Below are 19,268 nucleotides of genomic sequence, written 5' to 3' on the forward strand. Positions count from 1 at the left end.
TGGTAGGAGATGGAAGAAGCGACTCAGTGTGTTTGTCTGGCTTCAAAAGCCTTGTTATACCCCACTCAAGATTGTTCAGTCCTTTTGAAGCGAATTTGTTATGACAGTCATTACTTGTATGCCAATTCAGCACGTTACATATATACCTTGAGATTCAAAATGCACCATCACCATGTTCGGTATTCAAAGTATTCGTACACAAACAGCTGGATATCATTACTCCTGGTCAGCACCTTCTTTGCCATTACCTTCAGTCGACACCACTGCTCTGTCAACCCAGCCCTCACCCCTCAACACACCTAATCCCTTCCTCGCAACACCACTGTTAACCGCCCGTGGCGACACCTCATACAAAGCATTGACAGTTGCCAAACTAACAACGAAAAGCAGTACGTCTCCATTCTTCACGCCCTTCCACCATCTCCTCTTGACACCCACTTTCCATAGTGAATCAATCGACATTCTGGCCGTATATAGGAAATTACTCCGCCCACCTTTCCTCTCCAAGAAAGCCCATAGGCCACCGAGGAAACCACCTAGGAACCAGCGTTGGGTGGAGAGGAAAGTCCGGGGCAGAATGTTCTGGAAGAGGCAAATAGAGCCCCAACTCGTTCCTATAGCACCAGAGAGGAAGAGCGACATGCGCAGTACGCGTTTGGCGAGATTATTTAATGAGGCGACGGGCGAGGAGAGGAAAGCTTTGTACTTTGTGATGCTCATAGCGGCGAAGAAGAGAGTGAAAAAACGGGCGATTTTGGGAAAGGCTTGGATCCAGTACTGGACGTAGGTTCGCAGACAGGAAGGATCTTGTGGGTGGAGTAAGGCGCACGACAAGGACTTAATGGCTGGATGTGCAGGAGAGGTTATGGGAGAGATGGACGACAGGCGTTTTGGTAGCGTTTCTGCATTGGGGAAGAGGATAGGTGACACGAAAGCTGGCCAGCGTTGCCGCGAGATGTCGGCTAGGTTGTCCACAATATCAAACGTGCCTGGCCACTGCGCCGTGCTTGGGTAGTCTTTCGGTCGTTTCTGTATGTACTCTGGTGAGTTCTTCAATATGTGATCGCCCATGCCAGAAGGGAAACAGTCACGGTCGAAGACGAATGCGTGCAGTAATTGTCCACATGCCACTGGCATTATCATCCAGGAACCAAGCCAGGCTGGTTTGTTCTTGAAGTATCCTAGTTCCTCCAGGTAATTGTAGCCAAACTCCAGAGCTCTTGTCATTATGTATATCGCAATTGTTACGCGCAGTTGATCCCCGGGGTACACTGCGAGGAAGAACCCCGCCAAGCTGGATCCAATGGCCGGTGCCAACCTCGACGTCAAGGAACGAGATATGCGCGGGTTTCGTCGCCGGAACGACTTGCCTTCGTGGCTGAGTAGGCTTTCACGGATGCGCAGAAAGAAGCGACGTAGGAGGCGGTGGAATAGCAGTATGAGGGCGAGGGAGCTGCTGAGGCGCACGTTGGGTGACTTGAGGACCGATGTCCTAGGTTGACTCCTGCCACAGCATTAATGCGACTTGTTCAGATACAAAGCGGAACCGGACCTACCTCTTCGCTGTTCCCCGCGAAAGGAGCCTCGTGCTAATCACTTCCCATGCCTTCAGCCCCGAGAAGGTCACAACGCCCAACCGCAGTGCAGCGCGGAATGCGGCTACATTGTAATCATCCGGACCCTTGACAATCGCGTCGTATCGCTTAGGATGTATAGTGCGCTTCTTCACGACGGGTGCGCGCGAAAGGAGGTACTGGTGCAGCAACTGATACTCCTTGGCCGAGATGGTGTAGCGGAGCGCATTGCGCAATATTGGATCGACGCTCTGTGCTTTACTGGGCGGCGTGGGTTGCGATGCGCCAGACGACGACATACTGGGCGTCTTCGGTTGTATGTGTCAGGACCATAGTTTGAGGGGATGTTGTTGTCATTAGAGAGTCTGGGGAAGCTAGCCATATGACGATGATCCCTGAATGCTGCGCCTATGATCCGCGTAGCGGACCTCGGCACAGCCCTCTGCCCCATCTTATTCACATGCGAACCCATGCAGTGCCGTCAACTCCGAGCAACATGGACTTCAATCATAACGGAACTCAAGAATCGTGTCAGAGTCTGTGAATCACTCGTGGTATACTTTTCTATATACTCTATGGCTTGAAGGAAACGCTTGCATTACAGATTCGAGTCCTCGGATACGAATTGTGCATCATTTAGGGCACCAGTAGCTCGATACAAACAGCGAAACAAAAGAGATAAAGCTACACCATATTACAATGTATAGCATCTAAAAGGCGAGGAAGGCAAGAACAGCACCGAATAGAGCACCCTTGGGCACCACGGTGAAAGGCGAGGCAGCGCCAGTGAACTCAGCTGGCGAAGAAGGGCGGATGGCTCCAGTACCGGTAGCAGTACCCATAGGGACAGTGGCAGTGCCCATGGTGGAGGGGATGGGGTAAGGAGCACCACCAGCAGCGGGCGTGGTGGCAGCTGGGGTCTGAGCAGGCTCAGCAGTGCCGGGCACAAGAGCAACAGGCTCAGTTGGGTTGGCGCCAGCAGAGTTGGTCTGGGTGGTGAAGTGAACTTGTGGGACAGTAAGTGTGGTAGTACCGAAGGTGATGGTGGTGCATGGAGTCTCTGCAGCAGGAGCCTCAGGGGCAGGAGTGGTGGTGCCAACAACCTGAGTCATGGTTGCAGAGGAGACGACAGTGGTAATCGCAGGAGTTTCACCGGCAGGGACGGTCGTAGTACCCTGGGTAGGAACAGCAGGTGTCTCACTAGGGTAACCAGGGCCGTATGCACTGGATGTGCCCTGAGCAGGGGCAGAGGGAGCAGCAGAGCTCTCGCCACCAGCGGGAGGGGCAGCCATGGAGCTGCTCTCAGCGGCCTCTGGAACCTCGCTGCTGCTAGCAACACCAGTAGATGCACCACCAGATGGAGCGGCAGGAGTAGGGTTCAAGGGAATATACGAAGGGCAGTCATCGACGATGCTGGGGTTCTTAGGAACGTGTTCAGCGCAGATGCCGATGAAGTATTGAAGGGCCTTGCTGATTTCGTCATCGCTACCACAGCGAGCTGAGATACAGTCGATGACGTTCTTAGTGAATTCAGGCTTGACACAGTAGCAGTTGGAATCGGTGTTGTCCTTGCAATCTGGGGCCGAAATTTGGAGCCACGAGTTCATGCACTTGGGGACCGAGTCCGTGATGTCGACAGGAGGGTAACTAGGGCTGGAAGGCTGAGGAGCGGCCGAGCTGGTAGCAGGGAGGGGAGTTCCAGAGCTAGGGACAGCAGAAGTGACAACAGCAGATGAGACAACAGCCGACGACGCGGCCGTTGAGGATGCGACGATTGAAGACTGCTCGCAAGATTCTCCATAACCGCAACCAGCAGCAACAGAGCTCTGAGATGTAGATGGTACCTCAGCGGTGGAAGACTCCGGTTGAGGAGTAGCAGTGCTAATGGAAGGGATCGATACAGGGGTGCTGGAGACCTCGACGACAGAGGAAGACTCAATCTCGACGGCTGAAGAAGCCGGAGGAGTGTAGGCGGGCATAGAGCTGTTGGCAAAAGGAGCAGTGGAAGAGAGAGGTGTCTCAACAGGTGTGTTGCATGCCTCGCCATACTGTCCGCACTCGTTGGCAGAGGTTGCGGGTGTCTCAACGGCAGAAGACGATGCAGGAGTCTCGACCGCAGAGGAAGCAGGGGTCTCGACAGCGGAGGAGATAGTGCTGGAAGCTGGAGCAGTGGATGACTCGACGATGGTGGAAGATACGACTTCGCTCGAAGTAGAGGGAACCTCAGGTGGGGAGGGAGTAGTGTATGGTTTCTCAGCATTGCAGTCAAAACCAATGTTGTGGAAACCAATTTCGCAAGACTCCTTCTCGCCCTTGTAGTGGGAGCCAAGGTAGACCTCGACGGATTTGGCGCCACCGCACTGTGTGTTCTGCAACGTCGATCCACCGGCCGAGCAGCTGGTGTGTTGCTTGCAGAGAGATCCGTCCTCCATCTTGTAATGGAGTTCAATTTCAGCGTCGAACTCGGATGAAACATCCATGTGTGTGATCGAGAAACCACGCTGGGCACAGCCGAATGCGGCAGGCTTGTCTTTGCGAACGGTGTTCTTGATGCACTTGTTTCCAAACGTCCGCTTGCTCATGGAGTCACGCTTGCCGAAGGAGTTGGAGCACTTCCATCCTCCAGAGAAGTCAAAATCACCATAGTTGCCGACAGACTGACCATCTGTAAGATCTGACCAGTCGAAGCCACCCTTCTGCTTGTCGTCGCAAACGTTCTTGCTGTAGTTGGGTGTGCCGTAGTTGTCGAAAAAGTTCCAGTGTGCTGCGGCCTGCTGGGCTGCGAGGCCAGTGACCAAAAGAGCGTATGTGGACTTCATGGTGAAATATGGAGGTCGAGTTCAAATTTAAAAGTTGCAATAAAGATAAAGTATGTTGTAGTTGGACCTTGAACGAATGACGGTCTGACAAGACGGCAAAGTCGAAAGAGTGTGACTTTGTTCGCCTTGGTAAGCGAAAGTAGCAGCAAATTCAATGCTGTAATTAAGAAGATAGAGTGTGTAGAAACACTAGGAGAAAGGACAATGGAGGAAGATATACTTCTACCACCACGCTCGTTCGAAACAAGCCAGCTCGAAACATTTCCAAAGGATTGGTCCGCCGACAGCCTCCGACTCGTCTGCTCAGCCACGATCAGAACGAGTCGCCCAAGGGGCCTCCATGTCCGCCTTTGTCGCGCGCTCTGCAGGTCCACATGGCAATAGTGTCGTCGGTTACAAGATGGCCTGGGTAGAGGTTGTGGAGCCTAGTCGAACGGCTTTGGCGTGAGCATGTTGTAAGCGAGGGCAACAGGGGCGCTTCCGAAACGCCCTAAATAGCAGGCTTGAGTAGACTGTCATGCAGGTACGAGCCAATGACGTGAAGAGGTTGTACATCGGCAAGCCAGCAGCGTCAAGTATATTGTTCAATACTCTCATGACTGGGTGAGGCCCGATGTCCACATTCTCGAACAAACGCAGAGCCGCAAACTGTCGACGAGTCGTCACATCTATGCTCTGTTGCCTCCCGGATCAACTTCAGTAGCGGTACCGCGGAGACACTAAGGGATCGATATATACGGGCATCTGGAGGGTTCCATATTTGCTTTCTTCGTGTGTCTGGCCCGCCAGGCCCTTGCCCTGCATCCGTCTAGATCCGTATTGCCTAGCCAAGCTATTCTCCGTTATCTGTATCTCCCGTTCGAGCCAATCCCGCCACTAACTATAGTCGTGAAGCTGTCGTTCTGAAGGAACATGCACGAGCGTGTTTCACGGCTGTTACGCCATTGCGCCCTTGCAGTAGCCAACCAGCGCGAGGAACGTCAAGCTTCGCGCGACATGGATCCTAGGTCCATCGAGAGCCCGCGTCTCGAAGGCTTGTTTGCAATATTAGAAGGACGGTAGCATGAAGAAGAGCGTTGAAAGCCACGACGATAGAGCTACCAGCTTATCAAGCTCGGAGTACGGGCAGCGTTGTTCTTACTGAAGTTCGGGCGAGAAAGACCGAGGCATGGAAGGGCATGCGCGATTCATCACCCGCGCACCACTCACTATCCATCTGCAAATCAATATTGAACGTCCTTCGGAAGGTAATCTGATTGCCAGATAGAGGTTGCATAGCTCTCAGAATATCGCATATGGTGCAGGGGTGGACTGACAAGCTTTGGAGACATGGCGCACGGGTACCTTGCAGCATGTGGAACAGGCCACAGAGATGCCGTCAACGCGGAAGTGGCGGTGTCAGTGTTCGGAACACTGACGCAGGACAATAGTTCCTGAACAAGAATGACGGCATCTTAAGGCTGCAATTTACCACAAGCCACGTTGTAAGAGGATGCGACATGAGAGGAGATTTTGTACACAATTGCAAGACGTTCGTTACGTTGGCTCATAGATCATCCTCAAAGCTTTCAGATTATCATCAAGAAACACAGTACAGAGAACTCCGCCGAAGGCAGTTCCGATTGTACCACGCTGCTTCGGTACATTGTCGGGTTGTCCCTTCGGAGAGCCTTGACACGTTGCTATTCTTGTACTCCCTAAGTCCATGACAACCCAGTCGTTTCAAGAATTGAACTCCGCATGAAATACTGACATTATGCTAAGACTACCCCGGTCCCTTTAGTAACGCATCCGACGATGACAGCCACGGGAGAGTTATGCAAGAAGGAACCTGTTGTATTGCTATGTTCATGGAATGTAGAAATTTGCAAATTTCTACCGTGATCTATACCGATGTAAATGCAGTGTACGCCAAACCCCCAATGCACAGCACTGATATCCACACAATTCTGGTATCGTTGCCATTGCTCCCAAAACGCCTTGAAGATGAATCGCGTTTCGCAGGACTAGTTTATGCGCAAAAACGGGTGGGCGAGAACATAATACTCCAATCTATGGTTGCGCGTCTACGCGCTATGTCCGGAAAGTTGCTGCCTCCATAACTATTCGTCTTCGACCACAATGTGCACTACTTCACTCCGACGACGTTCCTTGGTAAGATAGTCGCTGGCTACGTTACGAACACGAGCGTGACACTCGTGCGCGGCGCGATTCAGGAATGGCACCTGGAGAGCTCCGCAGATTGCGACTAGGGCGGAACCCCACCAGGCCAAGGGTGTGAAGTGTAGCTCAATAGATAGACCGTAGAGTAAGCCAGCAATGGGGCTCGCCACTGTACGGCAGGCAGCACCTGTCGACGCTGCTAGTCCGTTGATTCTTCCGAGATGCGACCTGTCGGGCGTAGCTTCTTTGATCATGATCAGGAGAAGTGGGAAGGCCAGGATCGATGTCAGATTTCGCACGGTCAGGCAAGCGAACAGACCAGGGTAGAGCAAGTTTTCGGGTAGAAGCTGCAGGAAGGGAACAATAAAGTATGCAATCGGATGTGCGAGCGTAACCACGAGGAGCAGGCGCCATACACCAAAGCAATCCGCCAATAGAGGGAAGACGAAGCCCTGGATCGCGAGCTGAATGATGCCGTTAAGGGAAAGGATAATGCCCACGTTCTGAATAGGGATACCAAGGCCACCGCCCAAAGAAGAAGGCGAGATGTCCAGTGCGTTCATGTCACTGTCAGCGCGTTTGTCCTGGAGGAAGATGGGAAGTAGGTGATCGTATGTCATCTAATTTCACATCAGCCGGTTGCTCATGCCGGGATATCTATTGGACTTACAGAATGGTACGTGAAGATTCCCAGTGCTACGACGAATAAGATGACTGGACGCGTGAAGACCTTCTCATCTGTTGGCGATTCTACCCAATCTCCGTTAGAGCGTACACGCCAGATTTCGTCGTGTTCAACCTCTACGGCGTTGAAAGTGCCGTAAGAATCTGCTGTCAAGTTTGCGGCTGCATCAGCTGTCGCACCCTGGGCTGGGAGAAGCGGCGTCTCTGCAACGGCTGGGTCGTATTGTTCGAAATAACCTCGAGGCTGCTTGTCTGGGTGAGTCTCTTCTAGAAGGAAATATGCCATCAAGATAGAGAGTAGGAGTAGAGAGGCACAGATAATGTTTGGAAGTAGGTAAGGGAACTTGGCAAAAAGACCAGTGGGGCTGAAGACAGATGGAAAGTTTCGAGCGGGCTCAGCAAAATATCCGCCGATCGATGCTAGAGCAGTCAGTATAGGTGACTAGGGGACGATGGATGGGTGAGGTCTTACGGCCTATGATAGTACCAATGCTCCATACAAACGGCATGACCGCATACGCCTTTGCTATTTGCTAATTAGTAACATCTAACAGAAGTAGGCGTTGGAACTTACGTTCATGTTCGGGTTGCTTGACCAACTCTCCCACCATGGTCTGGATAACGCCGATGTTACCATTAAGCGCACCGCCGATGATCCGACCCAGAAGGGCGACCCAGAAATTAGGAGCTAAGCCAACAAGTAGCAAAGAAGACATTGTTCCTAGACACCCAAGTATAACAACGGGTTTTCTACCTATGCGATCGGAGACTGAGCCCCAGTACATGCCCGAGCATGCCTCAGCGAGCGAAAAGGCGGAGATGAGCAGACCGGCGAAGAACGGTGCATTCGCTTCGGAGCCAACCTGGAAGTTGGTGACGAGTTTCCATGCGTATGGAAGTATGGAAGTGAGAGCAATTGGTTCTGCGACTCGAACCAGTGCTGAAATGTACTGTCAGTGCGAGGCTCAGGCTAGTGACAACTAGTGTCAGTGACGTAGAAAGTCATACCTAGGAGACCGAGCTGAGCAGCGGGAAATTGATCTTCGCGGATTTCGGAGGCATCTTGGGGGGGACTTGTTCTTCGATTCTTGGTAAGAAATGACATTCTGCAACCTGGTTTGGTTCTTACGGCTTGGCCAACACGCAGTTGTGCTTTAGCTCGGAGGTGGCTTGCTGTGTGAGTAGAGCTTTCTCTGCGTTTGACCTAAAAAGACCCAGAAGCAAACAAATGAAGGCGCGGTGGCTAGAAACAGAAGTTGTGTGATAGCGGTGTGCTGTACAAAGAATGCAGAGAGGAGAATGGAGGAGGAAAGTTCTGGTCGGTGCCCGTCCAACCAACGGAAGCCAGCCACTAGGACGGGACGATCGGCAGGCGCACTAGACAGACTTGGCGAGCACACTACCCTGCCTGCAATCTACAATCAACATTCTGCATGGCGATGCAGCACAACGCCTTTCCACTCGCAACTCGATACCTCACTGACTACTCAATACAGACACATCCGCTGATTTTCCCGCGAAGATACCGTGGAGCACGTCGGGGAACCTTGTTACATCTAGTTGTGACCCACATGGCGGTGGCGATGGTGGTGCGCTAGTGACTTGGCGCTCATAGCCGTTTCCGCGGTTCTCCTGCGTTTTGGTGACATCAAGCGTGAACCAGACGGAGCGACGTCATCGTTATCATGTTTTTCTCTCCTCTCTTGGTGCAACATCTCTTGTATAATCGCTTTCAGCCTTAGATGATATACATATCGACATCTAGCACATGGTGCACTACACAAAGACCAATCATCGAACTCGGGTAAGACGCCCTAATGTATAGGCGGGCAAGGAAGCTAGCCGTTGCCCTGCATCGCTCTGCATATGGCCAACCAGAAGGCGGCTGTACCTTTTTGCAACACCATGACTTCAGGTCCAGTGCTACACACCTAGATACACCATCTGCCTGCCACATGTAAACAGCCAATAGCTTCCTGAACCACTGCCATACGGATCCACGTCTTCATTGGATCTAGAAATCTACTGAAAAGCACGCAGAGTGAAGTAAATATCGGCAGCTGTCCTACTCATGGCTAAATACACAGCAAACTCCTAACTTCAAACCACAGCAATGCCGTTATCACATGGACAAGACGGAGAGGTGAGCAAGTTTTAGAGTCACAGAACAGGTCTTGACAAACAAGTGGCATCTACCGAATTCGTTGTACCTTCAAATCCGTCGTGCACTACTACCGTTACTTAGAAATCTTCATATATCTATAGTAGCACGCGATGCGGGTGATACGGCTTCTGTCGCGTGCTCAGGTTCTGATTGTCGACTTCTGCTGCCTCAGCCCTGTAGAGGGTACCGTCTTAGCGTCGCTAGCGCCCGCCCTGGTCCCACCTCCATCCCGCTGACATGGCGTCGCTTTGTCGACTGCATCACTCACACCTCTACATATATGCTGACAAACATGTGTTACAACCTGTTCATACGTCCCACCGGCTCTGGCACCGCACTTCGGCTGGTTCAAGCACGTTGCCAAGCGGCCAATCCCGGCGCGAAGAATTTCTCGAAGACTTTTACGTGATATGTGGAGCATCGGACGACACGGTCACATCTCAGCGCACACTATTACTCACGATGACCCACACTCCTCATCAAACTCCAAGACCCCTTCTGCATTGGCATTATGCAGCGACGATGTTTTCAAAAGCCTATGCCGCATGTAGCCTTATCGTACTCTTTCCCCCACAAACTTTACTCCGCTATTGCAAGCTTGACAGTGGATCCGTAGGATGTGCACTATGTTAGCCAGAATTCAATTCGATGTGTGCAGTAGTCACCGGGAGGCGATCTCCCAGGGTCTGTTCGGCCACTAGCACACATTACGTCCTAGGATGATGACCCAGAGGTCCGATACAGGAGGCGCGCAGGTTCAAAAGACCCAGCTTCGCCGCTTCTCGCTGCCAAGTTACCTTTCATCTAATATCATTTGAGACCCCATAACCCGTTGTTACGGCCAAATCTCAACCATGGGTCTGAAAGCCTTCCTTAAGAAAGAGCACAAAGCGCCCTCGAACGACGATGTTGCTTCTCACACGACCGCATCGGAGAAGGACGATATGGAGCAGGCATACGGACACAACACCGACATCACCACGGGATGGACAGGTGATGGATTCGCTGGTGCGACAGAATACCCAAACACTCCAGGAGAGAATTACCGTACATTGGGTCGATGGCGAGCGTGCGTCATTCTGATCACGATCGAAGTCGGAATTGGTATCCTGAGTTTGCCCTCCGCTTTGAAGACGCTCGGCCTGATACCCGGAATCATCGCAATCCTTGGATTTGGTATCTTGACAACCTACTGCGGATACATCCTTCTCCAATTCTATCGAAGATACCCCATGGTTACGAACTTGGTCGACTGCGCATTATACGTCGGAGGCAAGCCATTCGAAACCTTCCTCGGAATTGCCTTTGTTTTCAACCTTGTTCTCATCTGCGCTTCCGCCAACATTACTCTATCGGTAGCTCTCAACACGCTGTCGCGCCATGCTCTCTGCACGGTGGCTTTCCTGGCGTTTCCTCACATCCTCTGTTGGCTACTCTGCATCCCACGAAAGCTCTCTTTCGCCGCCGCCGCTAGCTGGGTATGCACGATCTCTATTGTAGCTGCGGTCCTAATCGTTATGATTGCACTTGGTGTTGCTGGACCAAACGCCCCACCCGGATTCGAGGTTTCGATAGATTTAGTTGGGAAGCCGACTTTCGTCGAGGCCGTAAATGCTCTGCTGAACGTCGCTTTCGCTTTCGCCGGAAACCAAAGTTTCATCAGTGTCATGGCTGAGATGAGAGACCCATCCAAAGACTTCCCTCCTGCGCTCTTTATGCAGAAATCTTTCGAAGTGGTCATCTACATCGTAGTCGCCTGTGTCATCTATGGCCTTGCAGGCAATGCAGTCACATCTCCCGCGCTCGGCTCGGCTCCCGAATTGACTGCCAAGATTGCTTACGGCATTCTTATCCCCTCGGTGCTGGGAACTGGTCTGATTATTGGCATTACGGCCATCAAGTTCATGGTAAGAACTATTTTGTCCTACAGAGGAAACCATAAGTTAACGTCAACGTAGTACATTACTATTATGCGAGCTGCAAAGCCTGAGCAGGTAAACGTCCACAACACGTTCACCTGGACTCTGTGGATCGGCCTCGGCGCCCTGTTCTGGATCGTATCCTTCGTCATCTCCAACGCGATTCCAATCTTCTCGTCGATTCTCAATATCTCGTCCGCCATCTTTATCTCATGGTTTACGTTTGGACTCACGAGCATCTTTTGGCTGCATCTGAACTGGAAGACGCAATGGAGTACACCGCAGAAGAAGGCCCTGGCTGTTGTCAACTACGGCATCATGCTTATGACCATCTTTCTGATGGTGGGAGGATTATACACATCTCTGAAGGCGCTCATCGACATCTACAACGATCCTGATAGCACCTTAAACGGACCGTTCACTTGTGCGGATAATAGCATATTTTAGATGATACCACTTAGTTAAATCAGTATTCTTTCACACGACATTCATATCTCGAGTACATGCAGTCCGCCGCAAAGTGTTTGGGGACTGGCGCCGTGCAATTTGCTCAAGGGAACTTGCCGTTTCCCAACAGTGTTTGACAACAAACAGATGTTCGTGGGGCAGTAGTGGTAGCGGTCATGGCTCTACGCTAGAGAGACTAGGCTATAGGAACCCTTGGTATACCGCCCAACGTTGTGGACGCTCTAGCTGTTGGTTTTCTGCCTCATCCAAGACTAGCTGCCGGATCCGCTAAGATGCCATGACATCTGAACGGTGTCAAGCTGGAGAGAGCGCTGCTTACCAGGTGGAGATAAGCGGCAACAAGACTTTTGCACCGACAAGTGGAGAGGAAGATTAAGATACATGGAAGACTAGCTGAACAGGGATGGAGAGCACAATTGTCAATGCTACCGAGTAAGTATCTTGGCAATAGAAAAGAAGGCTGAATCGGTACGAACCTAGAAAGAGCCTCATAAAGTGGGAGTGGTTTCCCGGTGGCTGAATACCATAGTGTCTCCGATGGAATTGCCGAAACCTTTCGTACTCTTCTCGCCAGACACACGCGTCTCAGCAGTAGAGACTCTACATTCAGCTACGGCGTCTCTGACGCTGAGCAGGTATCCAAGTAATAGTGTGAACCAGAGACGATAACCAGAATGACAACAGGAACATGCTATTTCACCGTCGGGGGTAGATTTGAGTTCCAGACTGGGAAATGCCGTTGGGATTTGCCATGTTCTGTACCCCACAGTATCGTTACGATAACCACGCTAGGAGACATCTGGGGGCCCACGGGCAAACATCGGGCTGAGCCTGTCCAATGGCAACCCCGGATCGCTCCACCTCGCGAGAAAAACAACAAGCGTCACGATGTCATGATCTCCGCAATACTTGGTCCTCGGTTCGGGGAATATTCACTATTGGAGCTTATACCGTCATACCCCGGATTCGAGACGGAGCGGCAGATGTCTAGTCGCGCAGTACGACACAGACTATGTCCCCGTCACGAGGCTACTTAGCAACAGCGAGCTAAAGCTTGTCAGTATAAAGCATGGCTAACCTCAGCGATGCTCCGGGTTGATCACACCAGTCATTGCAATCGCCTGTCATGTTGCGCAACGCAGCTCTAGCGACCGCGCTGTTCTTCGGCCTAGCAGTCTCCGACGCTGCTGTGCCAACCGCTCAGACGAAGAATGGAACGTACGTCGGCATACACTCTGCCGAATATGATCAGGACTTTTTCTTGGGTATACCGTATGCTCAACCGCCCGTGGGCAGTCTTCGCTTCAGAAATCCTGTTGGCCTCAACACCACCTGGGACGAGACGAAGCCGGCTACGCAGTACTCTACTGAGGTATATGTTTTGATCTATGGTAAAGAACTTGGGCTGACGAATATCGAAGTGCTACGGATATGGCTCTGATCAATGGAACTATCCGGTAGGTGTCAAACTAACCGAGGATTCGGCTTAAACTGACTCGTTACCCATTTCTAGGTCTCGGAAGATTGTCTGTACCTGAATGTTATTCGTCCGGCAGGATGCAGTGAGGATGAAAAACTTCCAGTCGCATTCTGGATACATGGAGGTGGCTTCTTCCAAGGAGGAGGTGTCGATCAGCGCTATAACCTCTCGTTTACCGTGGAGAATGCTCAAAAGATTGGAAAGCCCATCATTGGTGTGAGCATCAACTACCGACTATCTGCCTGGGGCTTCCTGAGTGGAAGCGAAGAAGTCAGGGATACCGGAAACCTAAATCTGGGCCTGAGAGATCAGCGTTTGGCGCTGCAATGGGTACAGGAGAACATCGAAGCCTTTGGAGGTATGTCTGCTCAAGACAAAGTCCGAAGTACATGAGTTAACATGGAACAGGCGACCCCGAACAAGTGACTATATATGGCGAGAGCGCTGGTGGAGCATCCGTTGGATTCCACTTGACAGCCTACAGCGGACGTGACGACAAGCTCTTCCGTGGTGCTATCATGCAGAGTGGCAATCCCATCAACTTCGGGCCTCTTCCGGACCCAGCAGTAGGCTATGCCGACATGTACAGCGAGCTCACTCGCCGAACCAACTGTGCAAACACTACCAGTCCGCTCGAATGTCTACGTCAGTTGCCTGCTGAGCAGCTAAACACTGCTCTCAACACCACAACTCCGACCTTCAACATAACGAACTTCATGCCTTGCCTGGATGGTGACTTCATTCAGAAGCGCACCTCTCTTCAGCTTGAAGCCGGCGAGTTTGTGCATGTTCCAATTATCTCAGGTGCCAACTCGGATGAAGGTACAGCATTCAGCCCTCAGCCTGTAAACTCTACCGAGGATCTTCGTACCTTCATCATGGCGAGCGGAGTTCCTGCCAATCTGACAGAGCAGCTACTTGCAGCGTACCCTGACGATCCTTCCGTCAATGTTATCGCAAGCTTGGGTAACCTCACCCTAGGCCCGGCATTTGGAGCGCAGTTTCGCCGCTCAGCGTCATACTTTGGCGACCAAGTCTTCATTGCCAATCGTAGGTTGACATGTCAGACATGGGCTGCTGCCAATGTGTCAGCATACTGTTATCGCTTCAATGCGATCCCGGCTGGCCTCCCTGCTGCAGTCGGTGTCACGCACTTCCAAGAAGTCGCATTCGTATTCCTCAACCTACAAGGTGTTGGGTATCGGCCCGCTGCTACTCCTCCATTCGAGAACAAGACCGAGAACTACCGTGACCTTTCAAGGTTCATGAACAGCAACTGGGTCAGTTTTATCCATGATCTCGATCCCAACTCGTGGAGGGAGACGTACGATTTCAATGGAACAGAGCCCATGTGGCCTCGGTACGATAACGCTAATCCAATGGACTTTGTGTTCGACGCCAACGTGACGAGCTATGCGGAACCGGATACGTACAGGAAGGAGGGCATGGAGTTGATCAACGCTCACAACTTTGACGTTTACCAGCGATGAATAAACACTCGCTCTAGTACATAGCACTTGACAGCTCAAATGATTATTCATACAATTTTCTGACAGCATGCGGTCTTGGCGACATCCGTGATTCTCCACTCTGCCGGCATGCGTCTTTGTCTCCCTTGTTTTCAATTATATAGATTGGGATGCTGGAGGTGAAGACTATAGAGTAGAAGCGAGGCGGACCAGTGATGCAACGCGACGTCGTCTTACTCGTTAGCGTGAAGCTAGGGCCAGAATCGCGGCTTCTCTCCGAGTGATTGTCATGCGGCAACGGGCTATCCGTCTGCTCAACGAGCACAATCGCATCATTCTTAGTTACCCAGTCCCAGTCGCGGAGCTTGCTAGAGCAGGATGGATGCGCCAAATCCGCCAAACGGTCAACCGAGCGCTGGCAATGGCACGCCAAATGCGATCGGCGGCGCAGCCACTATGTCCGCTCCTCCGCATCCACATGCAGAAGCGCAATCGACAACGCCCATGCCACCTACATGGTCGTCACAAATGTCTACCTTTCCCACAAATAGCGGCGCTACCGGAGGCCCAAACTTTGCCCAGTATTCGGCATCCACCGCTGCGATTCTTGAACGCCTCCAAGGAAAGAATGGACATGCCGCCGGAAGTGCTGCCTTCGAGGCGAAGCGGGCAGAGATCTTGCAGAGTTATGTTACTAGCGACAAACTACCAACGCCTCCGCCGGCTGCGAGTACTGGACGTAGAGGAAGAGGGGGGAGAGTCAGCACACCAAGTGGACTGAAGACGGAAGTTGGCGCATCACCTTCGGGCCCTTCATCTGGTCGTGCATCTGGCAGAGGGCGCGGACGGGGTCGTGGAGGGCGTGGCGGACGCGGGGGCAGAGGCGGCAAGCGGAAACGTTCCGAGAGCGACGAGGAGAGCGACGTCAGTCATTGTCATGTGCTTTGAGACGGCATACTAACGTGGTGTAGAACGACAACGACGACTCCGATGTCTCCGACTCGTACACTCCACTACCCACACGAACCAAGTCCGGCCGAAGTATAAACAAGCCCGTCGCATTCGTACCCGTTATTCCGGAGCCAGCCCAAGGCGTTAAGCGGAGGAAGTCGACCAAGACCCTACTTGCTGCAAAGTGCAAGACCTGTCATCGAGAGACCGATCCGTCCAACAACCGGATAGTGTTCTGTGATGCGTGTAGTACCGCATATCACCAATACTGCCACAATCCGCCAATCGACAACGAGGTTGTCACTGTGCTTGAGAAAGAGTGGCTATGCGGACCATGTATACGGGCCAAGCAGACAGTCGTGGAAGGCGCACAGAATCTGATCGCGGCCGAGGACTTGACTATAGATGAGGTATGCGTATGCCATAGCATAGGCCAGATACAGGCTAATACTAGCAGAAACGCGCATACTTCAATACGCTCCCACAAAACCAACTAGTCGGCCTCCTCCTAACAGCCACAATTCGACATCCAGAACTGCCCATATTTCCCCCCAATATAAAGAATCTCATGACAAACTTCTCCGCTATCAAGTCGGAAATGCCCCAGCAACAACAACCTTCCGCTACCCACCACTATGCTAATTATCAACCCCCACCAAACTTCAGTCTCGCCCAAATGACCTCGCCCCCAGACGGCCACACAACAACACATCACACACCGCAATTCTCGTCGCATTCACACTCGGAGATGGACCCTGCAGAAGCACAGCTCCTTGGCGAAAGCAGCCACCAGCCGCGCACGACCATAGACCTGGCCGGCAACCAGTACGAAGAAGACGATGGTTACGACACCGATCCGCCAGCACACTACCCCAAAGCTGGCAACGGACTCGCACGAACACTACGCCCAGAGAGCGAAGACCTGAATTGGCTCGTCGACGACAACTTTGAAGTGTTTAGCCATGGGTGGAAGGGAGACGGGACGGGCATGGGCGCCGATGGTACAATGGACGCTATGGACGGACAGAAAGTAGTCTAGGATACTGCTGGAGAGGTGTTAGCAGAGAGTAGTGGTGAAGAACTGACGGATATGGATGAAGATGACATTGAGCGATTAATTGCTGATGCTATAGTCCAAGCGCAAGTTTGACTCAAACCAGGCGGACGCTCTTGAAGCACGCTTACACTAATACAATCCAACGATGCGATCATCCAACGATCGTGTAGTCAAAGTGAAACAAGATTCGATTAAATAAAGGCGTGGTATCTCGAGAAACATAGCTAAGCAAGAAACAGGTCTGAAAGTACCCCTATTACCCCCATACCAGAAGATTAATAATGCAGTAAACGCCATCCATGCATGCTCTCATCATGAAGCCGTTAACGTCGTCGCTCATTCATCATCGATGCTCAATCCGCCCATCGCGCGTTCAGGATCTTCCCACTTCTTACTCTTAAGAATCCTCATCTTCTTCACAGGGCTCGCAGATCTTTGCTGCGTCTCACGCTCTTTGGCTTCCAACTTGGCCCGTAGCATCTCGTTTTCACGTTCCAGCTCATCGACCCTGTCTCTGAGTTCTGGATCTGGGTCTTCGTAAACCTTGATATCTTGTTTCATCTGTGCCTTTGTTGCTCGGATGACGACGTCGACCTTGGCATCTATGTGTGCTTGCTGGTTGTCTTGCTCGTTGTCCAGGGCAGCTTGCCATCTACGACGTTCTTGGTCGACGGCTGCTTCCATCTCAAGATAACATTCGTCGCGAATTTCCTGTTCAAGGTCCACCATGTGGTCTTCGGCTGCGGCCCAAGACGATTCGGCTGCTTTCCGGCGAGCTGTCTCTTCGGAGAGGCGAAGGGCGAAGATTTCCATTTCTGCTGTGAGGCGTGCGATCTCGGCGTTGGCATATTCGAGCTCTTCCATGACGACCGAAGGAGTTGTACGGCCCGAAGGAGTCGCGCGGCCTGACGAAGCTGTACCAGGACGCTTGTGTGGCGCACCAGAGAAGATCGTGTCTGAGGTAGACGGCATCCGCGGCACGGTGACCTCACGAGCCAGGGCTGAGTAGCGAAGGATCTGAGATGTGGCGTTGTAGTCGCCTTTGGGGTCTGCAGTTACGACCATGATGGACTTCTGAGGCTGGCGGTGCGATTGTGCTTGGCGGGCAGAGGCAGGGAATGAGTTTGAGAAAAGCAGTTCGGTAAGCTTGCATTGACGGAATGGCACAATGTTCTAGACGCATGTTAGTCGACGAATTACAGACATGGATACAAATATGTACCTTAGAGCCTCCTTGGTTATCGGACTGCATCTGCATACACTGACCCAAATACATGAGGGACTCGTTGATTTTGCCAGCTTCGGCAAGTGTCTCGCCCGCAGTTTTGGCATTTCGGGCGCGTTCTGATCCTGCCAGGTCAACGATGGTGAGGTTACTGCTTGACCAGGGACCTTTGCGTTCTGCAGCCCTCTTCTTGATCTCGACATGGAAGAAGCCATGGCTTCGCGAGCTCACAGCATTGCTCCCAGTACCAGTGACTTTGCGCTCCATGAGACCAGTCTCCAGTACCATCATGGCTTCTTCGAAGCTTCCGCAGATGATCTTGGTGAGACCAGCAACAACTTTTCGATCTGGACTTTTCTCAGTATTCTTGAAGAGCAAAGCCCTTCGTTTTACGTTTGGCTGCTTGTTCTTTGCCGTGTTCCCGCTCAACAGATCGAAGATGCGGTCGTTGTATACCTCGTACATGGACATGACGATGGCATATTCTGCGTCGGGGTCTGTGGGTATCTGGACGTCGGCGACAGAAGGCGACGATGGTAGCGTTGACGGACGTGGCATCTTATTTGATTTGTACGTGCTTCCTGTGGAGAATATACTACAGTCCTGTTGTGTGTGTTAGCTGTTGTTTGTGGAAAAGTGCCATGCAGAGCTTCCTGTATCAACTTACTGCCATGGGAGTCTGCGCTCGTGAGTAGCGTCCAGACTGTTCGTCGCCGTACATTGAGTCGATGTATGCGGTTGCTGTGAACATTTGCGCTTCAGAAACATCTGCTGCTGCCAGTGAAGAGAACGCCGGAGCACCATAGAAGGACTGTACAAGCTGCTCGTCGCATGCTTGGAAGATAGTATCCAGCGTCATCTGGACAAGGCCGCGCTGGGACTTGGTACCAAGGATCGTATGACTCTATAATCACATCAATATAAGAAGTTCGGACTGCTCTTTTCCATTTATATGTACCTTGCCCGATCCAGTGCAGCCCAGGGTTGCCAGCAGTCCATCTCGCCCGTGGTGGCCTGGTGTGCCCATGACGCCCTCAATCATGGGAACCACACCAGTGCCCTTGAACAAATCCATTTGTCGCGCATCTTCCTCAAAGACTTGTGTAAAGGCGAATCGTTCAACAGCACGCTTGCGCTTGTCTTGGGTAGGCGGTTGTATGGTGATGTGCGTGGCATGGCTGCTTTCGCTCTCTTCGACGTTGAGGAAGCGCGCACTCCCAGAGCTGGATGGGCGCAGACGCAGAAAAACATCGAACAACGAACTCGAGGGTCGCGACGGAGGCTCCATGTTTGGT

The 19,268-nt window shown here is 52.0% G+C and overlaps 7 protein-coding genes across 7 annotated transcripts; 3 read left to right on the plus strand and 4 right to left on the minus strand.

The window, feature by feature from the left end:
* Positions 1–216: 216 nt before the first annotated feature.
* AA0111_g2017 (hypothetical protein) lies at positions 217–1,873 on the minus strand (the record flags this gene model as incomplete). Its single annotated transcript, XM_028647742.1, has 2 exons — positions 217–1,504; positions 1,557–1,873. The coding sequence occupies 2 exons, from the start codon at positions 1,871–1,873 to the stop codon at positions 217–219; spliced, it is 1,605 nt and encodes a 534-aa protein (XP_028510926.1).
* Positions 1,874–2,284: 411 nt separating this feature from the next.
* AA0111_g2018 (hypothetical protein) lies at positions 2,285–4,393 on the minus strand (the record flags this gene model as incomplete). Its single annotated transcript, XM_028647743.1, has 1 exon — positions 2,285–4,393. One exon carries the CDS (start codon positions 4,391–4,393, stop codon positions 2,285–2,287), a length of 2,109 nt encoding a protein of 702 aa, XP_028510925.1.
* A 2,102-nt stretch (positions 4,394–6,495) lies between these two features.
* Positions 6,496–8,345, minus strand: AA0111_g2019 (hypothetical protein; the record flags this gene model as incomplete). The annotated part of the gene is made up of 5 exons (XM_028647744.1): positions 6,496–7,176; positions 7,227–7,660; positions 7,713–7,766; positions 7,815–8,180; positions 8,249–8,345. The coding sequence occupies 5 exons, from the start codon at positions 8,343–8,345 to the stop codon at positions 6,496–6,498; spliced, it is 1,632 nt and encodes a 543-aa protein (XP_028510924.1).
* A 1,913-nt stretch (positions 8,346–10,258) lies between these two features.
* AA0111_g2020 (hypothetical protein) lies at positions 10,259–11,770 on the plus strand (the record flags this gene model as incomplete). The annotated part of the gene is made up of 2 exons (XM_028647746.1): positions 10,259–11,311; positions 11,363–11,770. 2 exons carry the CDS (start codon positions 10,259–10,261, stop codon positions 11,768–11,770), a joined length of 1,461 nt encoding a protein of 486 aa, XP_028510585.1.
* A 1,147-nt stretch (positions 11,771–12,917) lies between these two features.
* AA0111_g2021 (hypothetical protein) lies at positions 12,918–14,761 on the plus strand (the record flags this gene model as incomplete). Its single annotated transcript, XM_028647747.1, has 4 exons — positions 12,918–13,163; positions 13,213–13,248; positions 13,305–13,629; positions 13,680–14,761. The coding sequence occupies 4 exons, from the start codon at positions 12,918–12,920 to the stop codon at positions 14,759–14,761; spliced, it is 1,689 nt and encodes a 562-aa protein (XP_028510586.1).
* Positions 14,762–15,118: 357 nt separating this feature from the next.
* AA0111_g2022 (hypothetical protein) lies at positions 15,119–16,730 on the plus strand (the record flags this gene model as incomplete). Its single annotated transcript, XM_028647748.1, has 3 exons — positions 15,119–15,664; positions 15,712–16,101; positions 16,149–16,730. The coding sequence occupies 3 exons, from the start codon at positions 15,119–15,121 to the stop codon at positions 16,728–16,730; spliced, it is 1,518 nt and encodes a 505-aa protein (XP_028510583.1).
* Positions 16,731–17,084: 354 nt separating this feature from the next.
* AA0111_g2023 (hypothetical protein) lies at positions 17,085–19,261 on the minus strand (the record flags this gene model as incomplete). The annotated part of the gene is made up of 4 exons (XM_028647749.1): positions 17,085–17,921; positions 17,971–18,576; positions 18,641–18,877; positions 18,932–19,261. 4 exons carry the CDS (start codon positions 19,259–19,261, stop codon positions 17,085–17,087), a joined length of 2,010 nt encoding a protein of 669 aa, XP_028510584.1.
* Between the last annotated feature and the right edge of the window lie 7 nt (positions 19,262–19,268).

Source organism: Alternaria arborescens (genome assembly GCF_004154835.1).
Source record: "Alternaria arborescens strain FERA 675 chromosome Unknown contig_3, whole genome shotgun sequence".
Classification (NCBI taxonomy): domain Eukaryota; kingdom Fungi; phylum Ascomycota; class Dothideomycetes; order Pleosporales; family Pleosporaceae; genus Alternaria; species Alternaria arborescens.